General features: G+C 40.4%; 1 protein-coding gene and 1 long non-coding RNA gene across 19 annotated transcripts; one reads left to right on the forward strand and one right to left on the reverse strand.

The window, feature by feature from the left end:
- Positions 1-2163: 2163 nt before the first annotated feature.
- LOC123151830 (uncharacterized) lies at positions 2164-5067 on the reverse strand. 18 transcript variants are annotated; one of them, XR_006475889.1, is made up of 6 exons: positions 4899-5067; positions 4518-4610; positions 4335-4434; positions 3914-3975; positions 3300-3835; positions 2164-2481 (listed from the first exon to the last, which is right to left on the reverse strand). XR_006475889.1 is itself a non-coding variant. In XM_044571474.1 (5 exons), the coding sequence occupies exons 1-5, from the start codon at positions 5050-5052 to the stop codon at positions 3513-3515; spliced, it is 486 nt and encodes a 161-aa protein (XP_044427409.1). In that variant the 5' UTR covers positions 5053-5067; the 3' UTR covers positions 3167-3512. The 18 variants fall into 18 exon arrangements, 6 of the variants coding, with proteins under 6 accessions (XP_044427409.1, XP_044427408.1, XP_044427407.1 ...); XM_044571474.1 differs by lacking the exon at positions 2164-2481 and having other exon boundaries at positions 3167-3560; positions 3914-3985; positions 4880-5067; XM_044571473.1 differs by lacking the exon at positions 2164-2481 and having other exon boundaries at positions 3167-3835; positions 3914-3985; positions 4880-5067.
- A 4504-nt stretch (positions 5068-9571) lies between these two features.
- LOC123150964 (uncharacterized) lies at positions 9572-11926 on the forward strand. The gene is made up of 3 exons (XR_006475434.1): positions 9572-10144; positions 10234-10467; positions 11842-11926. It is a non-coding gene; the product is annotated as an uncharacterized lncRNA (long non-coding RNA).
- Positions 11927-12336: the final 410 nt, after the last annotated feature.

The following is a 12336-nucleotide window of genomic DNA, read 5'->3' on the forward strand; positions in this document are numbered from 1 at the left end:
GTCATCTTTCCAGAGGTGCAACCCATGTATTTTTTTGATGTGTGTGGTGACTAGCACAAGGTTGCAAAGTGGTGCTCTTGGTAATCATGATTTCAATGACTTAGCATTTCCAATAAGTCCTTGAGCTGTTTATCTCATATTGCCATATGTTCATGTTGTTTCCTAGTGATCCGTGGCTCTTTTGAGGATGATCAGTAAGGATGTTTTGTTAATCTTGTAGTGATATATCCATCCATGTCTTTGTTTGCAATTATGGAGCAGCCTACCGTGAGTCAATCGAGCTTTACTTTTGCTACTTTGTGAATCTGGGCGGATTGTCAACTTGTTTGCAATTTTGCCGATGATGTTGTAGTTGATCCATGCATGCTATGCTATTGTTCTTGCCACTAGATGACCTGTCACGCCATTTGGCGCGCAAGACAGACTTGAACCAAGAACTAAAAGAGATTCCTTTGCTTTTTTTTAGCATACCGTTTTGATGTATACTTGTTTATCTAGTGCTATGAATCAGTATAGAAATATTTTGGATTGATTGTTGTGTAGGAAAGGCGAAAGCCCAATTTAAACTATGAACCGAAAGCAATTATTTGGATGAACTTAGGAGTGCACGTGGGTTTTTATCATATAATGGCCTTGCTTTCAAGTGTATTGAAAGAACACAAATGTTTGATATCATAGATAGCCAAATACGCGATTCAAATAGTTTTTGACACAAGTGATACATTGCAGTTAAGTTAGTACTACATGGTAAGATAGGATCAAGTGTTTGGTTTTGTTGGCAATTGATACATTGTTCTTCCACAAGGAGAGATTGTGTCCATCTCTATCACTGGATTGGTAGGTCTCATGGTCTTTGATGGTTAAATGAAGCCTCTTGACAACTTCTGCAAGCATGTATTCTCCTGTTTATTTCACCATGGATTGGTGACAGTTGAAATGCATAGGAGCAGTATAGATGAATGTCCTGAAATTTATCAAGTGGCATATATGACTAAACTTTTGAAGATTCTCTATGGGCAATGTAGGAGATCTAAGTCAGGCTGCTAAACCAACTACAAAAATAATAATATTTAGGCAATATTTCAAGTGAATGGGTAAGGAATTGATAAAATGGAGAGCTGCACTATCATCATGAACAGGAGGAAAAAGCATAGACAATTAAGAATATTTGTCTTAGTTCAGAACCATAATGTTGGTTCAGAATCAGTGTTATGTCATGCTATCCAGGTTTTCGCCCCATGATACTCGTTTCGATGGCGAGCGAGTATGGTGGGTTTCCTGGTAGTGCTAGAACTCGCTTTACTTCTTTCCCTCCCCCTGTCCTTCTCGTTTGAACTGGTTGTATTTCCGTTCTTTGCAATGGAAAGGGGTAAAGCCCAGTTCTAATTTTTTTTAAGAATATTTGTCTTAGTTCAGAACATACATGAACATGACTATAGACACACAAGATTTATTTTCCACAATATGCACAATTTATTTTAAAGAAATCCATGTTGCTTTATAGTAGGAAGAACACACATGCAACGACAAAAATACAAAAAGGTAAGATTCGAGTAACTATACAGATAGGCGACACAATAAAATGTAAGACATGTCAACATAGAGCACTGTGTCCAGGAGCAGTTCTTAGGAATAGCAGTCAAATACATCATATAGTAATGGGATCCAACACAATCAACCCATGGTACCTTTTCTACCTAAAAAGCATACAAAAATATGATATAGATGTTTCTTCTGATCTTCTCTACCAAATATTATCAGTCTGATCTTCGTGACTATGATCAGTTTAATAAGATATGCAAACCATATGATTACTACGAAAAAGATGGACACAAATTTGTGAGCTTCCTTGTGCACAAATCAGAATACATGTGCAATGAATGTCAAAAGAAAATCAAGTTTCCAGATAAGCAACCTTGGTTTGGTATATGTGACAAAAGTTGTTGTTTCATATTAGTTTCTACCATACCTCTACTATTGTAATTAGGCCTGGTTAATTTATAGAGATGATTTGTCATATAAAATAAATATGATATAGATGAAATGAACACTGCAGATACACAGAATTAGTGGTTTTATGATTAAACATTGCCAAGATATAGACAAAGTGAACACTGCATATAGACACAAAATTAGTGGTTTTATGATTAAACATTGCAAGATATAGACGAAGTGAACACTGCATATAGACACAAAAATAGTGGTCTTATGATTAAACATTGTGAAGGCCACTGTTGTGGCATGGCGAGGCACCAGTGAAGCGCCGCTTGCCTCCATCCCGAGGTGGGCTACACTGATCCACCCAGCACGCAGATAGCCGCGCAGATATCTAATCCAGGGTCTTCCCCACAGCACAACTCCACCATGCTGACCAACTTTGCCTACACCATGGATCCGACCAACCACCACCTCAGCATAGCCATCCAGAAGAATATCCTGCCTCCATTCCCACTCAGGTCCATAGTCCTCTTCTTTTCGGGACTGTTACATGGAATACAAATGCCAATTTATTTGCTGGTGGTAATTGCATTTTCCATGCATTTTAAGCGTTCTTCACTCAGGTGCTTGCTAATTTGTGAATAAATGCATCTATGTTCACACAGTCTGATTTTAGATTACACTGAAATTGTAAAACAATGAATAGCTCATTATGTTATATTGGAATAAAAAATAGAAAGGAAACCGGGGAATGGGTAATCATATATTGGTTTGTCTCAAAAGAGGGGAATTGCTTGGTCGGCAAATATATCTATCTGCACATTCTACATAGTATAGATACTACAGATACGTGTTCGATGGAAGATGGTTTCAGGGTCTTATTATGACAGCAAAAAAAGTAAACAAACTGATTATTTGTATATTCAGGGTAGAATTAAGCTCACAAAATAACATTATGCCAAATGATAAGCATGTATGAGGAAAACTAAATGTTCAATAAAGATTTATCTAGGACATATGGTGTAGTGAATTTTCCTGGAAGAACATATTTCGCAACAATTTGCATAAACCCAAATGCAGGCCGCAAAATTTGTTCATCGAGGGGTTATCAAGATTCACAATATAGCTAAGATAATCTGTGCATCACTGATTTATGAGGATAAGAAATATGTCCGGCCCTATAGAAACACCATTCATCTTAGTAACCTTAATTATCATAGCAGACACATTTGGTTGAGAGCACAAAAATTATAAACCATTATCCAGTCATACTAACACCAAAACCATGATGAACTTTAAAGAAGATCAGTTTTTCCATTCGGAAGAAAAGGCATCAAAGAGGAAAATGGGGAAGAACTCACGTGAGCAAAGTCAACAGAATAATGCGTAGATCCTGCTTATGCTCAGCGCAATCAAGGTTACAAAATTGTTAACAAAATTCCAAACTGAAGAAACGGCAGCGTTCCAGCGAGATCCTCTTCCATGGTAGTCATGTGCCAACACGTGTTGAACAGCTCTGTTGCACTGCGCTCGGTCACGCTGGTGAACTCCAGGCCAATTATTCCAGTGTCACATCACATGATATATCCATGCAAGACTCTTCTGACCGTGGTAAGTGTGAGCTGCATTCGTATAGAAGTATCCATATATACATGTGCATAATCCAGTGCTAGGAATATGTCTGCCCTTACAGAAACACCATTCATCTTAGCAAGCATCTCACTCCTAATTAAATAAGCTATACGGCTAGAGCAACCATCTACTTGCAATTTCCAAGCCACTCTTCATAAATACTACACCCCATGGTATATGGCCATGTCAAAAAGTGAAATCAGATGAAACTCAACAATCATATGGTACATGTCCATGTCAAAAAGTGATACCAGATAAAACTCACCTACATATGAAAAAATAAGCATCAAAATATAAGAAAAATGAAGTACCAGTGACAATGAGAATAGGGACTTATCCATACCACCATCTTTGTCAATAAGAACTTTTCTTTCCCTAAACTTCCTGAACCTTTAGCTTGTGTGGCTGCGATATTCTTGAAATGCCAAATTGTATGAGAACAATCACGATTATTTATGTAAAAAGGAGATATCTGTATATTCTAATCTGGAAGTGTTATATATGATAATAGTGTAACAAATACGCATGTACATGTACACCTAGTAAGTTTACGGTTTACAGGACACACATCGACCAAATATACAGCAAAAGTTCACTTCTGAATTTAGGCAAGCAACATAAAGAACTCATATTAAGATACAACCAACAATCTGTGCACATACAAGAAACATATGCATGTCAATTCCAGATATTTGAATGAACCTAAGTAAAATATTACATGACCTTTGAATTTATACTATACAATGCTTAGGCTGTAGCATTACCTGTTCCATTTCTGTCAAAAGAACAATCTGAACTCGGCCTGCAGCTTTACACCAAAAATAAGACCAATAACTTGTAGGCATCACACAATGAACTTCGTAGCTACAACAGGAGGTTTGTGACCAAATTATGCACTTAAATGAGCAGAAGCACACACAAAAATTAATTTGTGGTCAATATTCAACCTGGTAGCAGATATATCATCAAAATTCTCAGGTATATCATTACAGTACTTAATCCCCATCGACAATATATCAATTAGATTTATATCTTCGAACCTGCAACAAATCTAGAAATTAAAGAACATTGTTCAAAGAAGATTTTATATAAGACATGAAGAATGTAATATTCTAACTATAAATACTCTCTGGCACACCAAATAAGATAGCCTTATGCAGAACATATGAACGTGATAGTAGTGTTCAAGAGAGAGGGAGAGATCACTTTGTTCAAACTTTTCATCAAGATTCACCCTCTTCTCTTTTTCCTCAGGTCTGCATATGTGTGTTTAAAAAACCATAAATCAAGGAGGCTGCATATTGGCAACCTAGATTGGGGACAGGTACCATGGCCAGCACCGTCTGGAACTCCAGCCTCGCTGTTCCTTCCCTCACTGCCATTCTCCTCATCCTCCACACCCACCAAGAAGATCATGCCGCCCTGCTCGCCTAGATCCAGAAGCACGGCACGCGGCAGCAGCAGATAGAAGATCAGTCGCATGGGTGAGAAAGAACAGAGATTGTGCCAAATCCAAGCCGTCCACGGTAGCAGCACCGGCGCAAGAACGGCAGCGACGCGGGCGCAACAGGCGGCAAGTTCTCAACAAAGAAGAGCACAACCACCCAAGAGGAGGTGGATCTGCCACTCCTCTTCGCCTACCCCATCCATCGGTTTGGCCGTGTTGCCGGGTGCGCGGAGGCAGGGGAGGAGGAGAGGCAGGGATGGAGAGGGTGGTGGCAGGGGAGGAGGACGTGGCGGCGGCGGAGGAGACGAGGCGACCGAGAGGGAGGAGGGAAGCGGAGGCGGCGGCCAGAGAAGATGAACGGGGAGAGAAGAGATAGGACACATTTTCACTTGAGAGGGAGGGGCCTCCCAATCCCGTGCTCGCTACAGTCCACCCCAATCCTGCGCTCGATGCTGTTCACCCCTTTTCTCACCCGAGACACGCGCAGACACACTACAACGGTGGACCCACGGGTAAATAAGGCCCACCCGTCATCCACTAAAGCACAAAACAATAACAAGGAGAAAAAGGAACGCTTGGATTTTTGACAGCGAGGTTGATCATGTGAACGAAAATTACGGAGCGACGCAAGTGACGTGGCTGGTGCTGCTAGGTAGGCGCACTAGCTCATCCTTTATATGTTCAATGTCTAGCTTGCATTTTGTGTCTTCTTAATGGGTGTATGCTTAGCTTGTCATGACTTGCTCTGTAGCGAGTGCATCGAGCTCGTAAACATGCCTACTTGAGTTATGTTTCAGCATGTGCCAGTTTTCACTAAGTCTGAGAACTGATTATGTTTTTGCCATGTTCACATGCTCGCAATTGTATTTTATGATCCCTTTTGGCTACGGGGTCAAACCTCGGGAACCGTGTTCCCAGATCCAGATCCAAATTTTAGGGTTGACCGCGGTTTTTTCCCTAAGTCCCTAATTTTTTGCTCATGTTCATAGCCTCGTAACTTTGCATCCGTAGCTCCGTTTTGGGCATATAGCATATCTAAATGTTCATCCCAGAGAGTACATTATTTCATTCCATTGCATCATTTTCATTTGAGTTCATCTTGATGCCCGAAATGCTGTTAGAAGAGGGCTACTTGAGATATTTGTCAGATCTGCTGCTCCATTTAGCTTTTTGTCATTTTTGCCATGATTATTGTGTGCATGCTATGCCCATGAGTTCTACATATGTTTTGATAAGGGTTTTGTCATCTTTCCAGAGGTGCAACCCATGTATTTTTTTGATGTGTGTGGTGACTAGCACAAGCTTGAAAAGTGGTGCTCTTCGTAATCCTGATTTCAGGGACTTAGCATTTCCACCAAGTCCTTGAGCTGTTTATCCCATATTGCCATATGTTCATGTTGTTTCCTAGTGATCCATGCCTCTTTTGAGGATGATCAGTAAGGATGTTTTCTTAATCTTGTAGTGATATATCCATCCATGTCTTTGTTTGCATTATGGAGCACCCTAGCTTGAATCAATCGAGCTCTACTTTTGCTACTTTGTGAATCTGGGCAGATTGTCAACTTGTTTGCAATTTTGCCGATGATGTTGTAGTTGATCCATGCATGCTATGCTATTATTCTTGCCATTTCTAGCTTGCATTTTGTGTCTTATTAATGGGTGTATGCCTAGCTTGTCATGATTTTCTCTGTAGTGAGTGCATCGAGCTCGTAAACATGCCTACTTGAGTTATGTTTCAGCATGTGCCAGTTTTCACTAAGTCTGAGAACTGATTATGTTTTTGCCATGTTCACATGCTTGCAATTGTATTTTCTAATCCCTTTTGGCTACGGCGTCAAACCTCAGGAACCGTGTTCCCAGATCCAGATCCAAATTTTAGGGTTGACCCCGTTTTTTTCCCTAAGTCCCTAATTTTTTCACCCATGTTCATAGCCACGTAACTTTGCATCCGTAGCTCCGTTTTGGGCATATAGCATATCTAAATGTTCATCTCAGAGAGTACATCATTCCATTCTACTGCATCATTTTCATTTGAGTTCATCTTGATGCCCGAATTGCTGTTAGAAGAGGGCTACTTGAGATATTTGTCAGATCTGCTGCTCCATTTAGCTTTTTCTCATTTTTGCCATGATTATTGTGTGCATGCTATGCCCATGAGTTCTACATACTAGATGACCAGTTGCGCCAAATGACGCAAAGACCTGTTTAAAACCATGTTTTTGTTGAAAATATTTGCATTTTTTCAATAACCGTATATTTGAGTACATTTTGTAAGAACTTATACCCTATATACAAAGAAAATTAAATGCAAATATTTTCTTAAGGTAATAATGCCACAAATTAGATCACTGGTAGGTCAAGATAGTTAAGCCTACAATTAGGAACACCGAGTAGCTGTAAACTTGCATTAAAAAAAGAGTAAACACAAGTGACACGATAAAATGTATTTAATACATGAACTCGTGAACATTACCTGGGGCGGTGAAGTTAGGATCTTTCGTCATGTGACGAGTGGTGTCAGGTGCTTCAGATCTATGCAAGAGTTCAACAACGATGACTACATCTCCAAAGCATTGGTACTTAGGGGCACGTGCACGAAACTTTTTGACTATCATCGACCAGGTCAAGCCGGCTCCGATAGGGAAGTGGCGACAGCGGCGCATCAACAACATAGTGTATGCAGTGGTTTTGGAATCTCAATGTATTTTTTATTATGTTTTATATGCTTTGTATTTCCAGTGAACATTGATGATAGATCTAAATCATTTTCGGAAAAACAATTGAGGGGTAAGATTTTGACCAGTCGTCACACTTGTTTCTGTGAATAAAACCTTCCCGATAATATAGACCCTTAAAAAAGAAAAACTACCTAACAATAGATTTTTTTGAGGGATTTCCCTGGCAATAGATTTTTTGTGTAGAAAACCCTGGCAATAGATGGTTGGGACCTGGGAGCACTCAGAAATGTATTTTCCTGGTGGGCCACATCGTTCACGGGTGGACGGGTGGACCTATGGGCCACAACATTCACAGAAAGCAATAGCAGCGTGTCTGGTGTGTGAAGCCTCCCGCTGGTCCAAACCACGCGTGTCTGGTGTGTGTGGGTTTGACTGTGCGCGTGTCCTCCCACCGGTTAGCCACTCAGCGCAGCTCTGGACAGAGCAGATTGGTGATTTGGGTGGTGCTGGGTACGCCTCGGCTCCTTGCAGTGGTTGTAGGATTGCCGTCGTCGTGATGTTCCGGCTATCAGTGCTGCTTCCCACGACTGCTTCTTGGGGCGCTGCTTCCCCGTCCATACGATCTGCGCCACTGATGTTCAGGTCATCCGTCTCTCCCTTCCGTCTGCTCGATTTGCTGCTCTTCCCTGATCTGGTTTGTATTGTTTCATCTGGTATTGGATTTGTTGTTTGCTATCTTGGGCTGGGTTCAGTATGGTGTTTCTCGAGCAACGAAGTCATTGGATTGGGCTCTGGTTTTTGTAGATGACCCGTTGCGCCCATGGCGCAAAGGCCGAGAGCAAGCCAACCATTGAAAGAGTGTGTATCAAAATATGTAGATACAGAAGAAAACATATGAAAATAAGTACAAATTGATGATAGATAGATGGTTGCTGATGATACATGTTTTCTAAGAAGCTTACGAACGACCATTTACAATGTTATGAGTAAGGCATGTAGATAGGCGGAGCTACGCTAGACAGATGTATTGCTGGATGTTTAGAACGATTTCTTTGAGGCAGGTCTTCATAGCTGATGTTCTTCATTGCCTGCATTGCTCAGAGCAAAAATTCATTCGTTATCATCGTCCAGACTCCAATAATACTTGTTTGTTTTCTGTATAACGGCTTCTAATTTTAAACTTATATCATTAAGACGATCAAAAACATATCTTATCTGTGAGAAAATATGTTTCAGATTGTTGGCTTTGGGTGTTGATCTTGTTGTGAAGTTTGTATCTATTATGCGGTAAAGTTCCTTCACTTCACCATCATGTGTCTATGTTGCTTGATTCAAGACTTTTAGAATATCTACTTCCCGTGCTCTCGCTCTTTTCTCCATGACTCTAGATGGCCCGTTGCGTCCATGGCGCAAAAAGCTAGAGGTAGCCGAGTATTCAAACAATACATATGAGATTGATTCAGGACCAACTCCAGGCGAAAGCGACGTGTGTTTGCATGTGCATCAACAGAGCATCCAGAAGCGGCATTGTTAGATTCTAACCCAAGCATCCAACATGATTGAATAGAAGGTCGAGTCAACTAAAACAAATTTTAATAAAAGCTAACATAACAAAATCAGGAAAGGCTAAAAAATGGCATAAAGCTATTTATAGAACAACACTTTTCACCAAGACCATTTTTTAAAACCTGTTCATAACATGAATTGCATGGTTCAACAACTCGATAAATGTCGAGCTGCTTTTTTTGTAACCTTGTTCATCAATCAGATTTATGAATCTTAGTGTAAAGTGAAATTTGGACAATAAGGCACATCCATTTGGACAACAACATTAAACATAACAGTGTGAAAAGTAACAAAGCAAGGACAAATTCTTCTGATCTTATTAGGATGGAAGAGCTATCATAAATAAGTGCAGTTCATTACATTAGAACCTTTCTCTGGATGTGTTCTCATCATAAAAACATTTGAAATAATAAGATCTATGGATACTGCATATATACTGAAATTTCATAGTTATATTATATAAGTAGATATTCTAAAAATTTAGAGCATGGTAACCCTGAGAAGCTTATGAAGGAGTAAAGGAGGAAGAGATATTCCAGCCAATTTCATTTGTTTTTATTTTCTTCCAGTCCTTTGCCACTTAGTAGTGGGCCTTCCAGGTCAGGACAAAATCGCCTTATCACCATCTCGCAGGGACACGCCACACGCGCCCGTGAACCCATGCTCCTTCACCTTATCTCTTACTCCAGCCCACTGCCCTCACTTCATTTCCTCTTCTCTGGATCCCCTTCCTCGTCTAGCTCACTAGGGGTGCAGGTCGCAGTTGCAACACCAGCCGCAGGAATCGGCGGGATACGCTAGCCCTCAGTCCGGATCGACGTCGATGCCTCCGGCTCCGACATGCACGCCCGCTGGACACCGCCGTGAACCACCTTGTTTCCCGGTGCATTCTTGCTTCTAGGTAGTTCCCCTAGCTCCATTGTTACTCCTGTCGTTCCTTTAATGGTGATTCTGGGCACCGACATGCATCAGCCTCTTGGACCGAGGTTGTCTTCGTCGGTTCCGTCGGCCGCCACTGCGGCACCGCGGTCATCCTCCTCACCGAACAGCTCCAGGGACCATGACGGGCTCCGTGTTGTCCGCATCTCCTCTGGACCATGGACTCGAAGCCGCGGGTCCCTCCTACTTCTTCCCTGACGTTGACTTCCATTGTCGCTGTCCGGAGCTCGTTGCTCTGCTCCATCCAACCTTGCCACTTACAGCATGGTGAGAAATCGCCTCTGCATGTTGTTGGCTGCGTGCTGCTGATGTTGTTTGCTGTTTGCTACCACTGGCTGCTTTGCTCCTGTCCCTTCTTTGCTGTTGGCTGCTTTGCTCCTGTCCCTTGTTTGCTGTTGGCTGCTTTTCTCCGGCCCCTTCTTTGCTGCTGGCTGCTTGTTGCTTGCTATTGATGCTTGATAGATCATAGAAAGAGAGATTGATTTGCTATGAAAAAACATGGTCATATTCAACATTGTTTAATTTGCTCGTCACACTATCAGACAAAGGCTAGACTTGCCTGTGTATAAAAGTTTTCATTTTAACATTTGATTTATCAGGAAAATCACATAAAAAATGCTCAACCCGTTGACTTGCAATATGTATACAGACTCGTAAAGTATTTTCAGCATTGATCATCACCAGTTTAGAAAGACAAAGTAGCAGATAAAACTAACAGCGATTCGAAAAAAATAGATAAAACAAACAGCGAACCTTTGAAGCAGAAAGTATGTAAATAAGCTATAAAGTACGAAAGCAGCAGCTCCACTCCAGCATGATTAGTTAGATAGTACGTAGATAGATATTTCTGTGAGTACCTTGGTGATTGCAGATCTGCCAGAGATTATATGCACAGTTAAAAAATCTGATTGCAGCTAATATGAGAGTGCATCATCTGGATACATGCACGATATCACCAAACTATCCATCACTGAGAGCACACATATACATACATAATATTAGATGAGAATAAATTGGCCTTCATTAAAGAAGCCGGAGAATACAGCCCGCTTAATTAGTAAAAAATAGAAGAGATGAGAATGAAACTATAAACCAAATAGTATGAAAGAGCTTGATTGTTAATACTCAAAAGAACATCTATGTTTTTACTTTTTTTCATCTATGAAGAACTGATATAGCATTATCAGTTGAAAAACTTATTAAAAAACACATTCTAAACAAGGTGTGATGCATGATTTGTCAACTCGTAGTACACAGGGTATCAGTGTAAGATCTCAGAGTTGAACTTGTAAAATCCATAACAAAATCATTCTATTTTGGTTTGGAGTAGTACTAAGCTTATATATGTTGGTTGCTCCTGGGTCCCCTTTCTCGTACTACTCCATATCCCCTTTCTAAGGAATAGACATATATATGCTTATTCAGTACTGTTGCTTAAAATTAAAGGAAGATGCACTTTAACAAAATGTCTTTAAATCTTTGAAAATTCATAACTTGCATTCTAGGACTCTAAGAAAATGTTATTCCCAATTTCAGTAACTTCATTTTCAACTTTCTGGATGACATCACATACAATTCATGCACTGTACACATTCTGGAAATTCATGAATGTTGATTTTCCTCCGTTTGGTTCTTTTCCAGGGTTTCTTAATCGTTTAAATAGAGTCCGGCAATGAGGGGTATTATGAGTTTGATCCACAGCTTCATCAGGACGCTGACCAGGAAGGCAAGCATCATGAATTCCCTATCTTATGTTTTACTTATGTTGAAGGATTATACTATCTTGTTGCCCATGTTGGTTACCATGTCGTACCTTTCTTTGCAATATCCACATTTAGGACATGGGTAGGAGTTGCTTGCTGTTCATGATCAGCGGGTTGTGACATATATTAATTCCGGCAATTTGTAGTCATCTTAAAATAGTACAGTTATGATATCTTCAGACCAGAAAATGCCAAACGGAGACCGAGCTCCATGGAGGCCTTTATTCAATAACTTCAAAATTCAAACTTTTCAGTTTCAAAAAATTCTGAAAATAAACACACATATACCTAGATACATAATGTACATGTGTGCAAATTATCAGGTCAAAACACATTAAAATGTGAGCTACACAAAAAAGAAAATTCTGGTGCT

Source organism: Triticum aestivum, chromosome 7A (assembly GCF_018294505.1).
Source record: "Triticum aestivum cultivar Chinese Spring chromosome 7A, IWGSC CS RefSeq v2.1, whole genome shotgun sequence".
NCBI lineage: Eukaryota > Viridiplantae > Streptophyta > Magnoliopsida > Poales > Poaceae > Triticum > Triticum aestivum.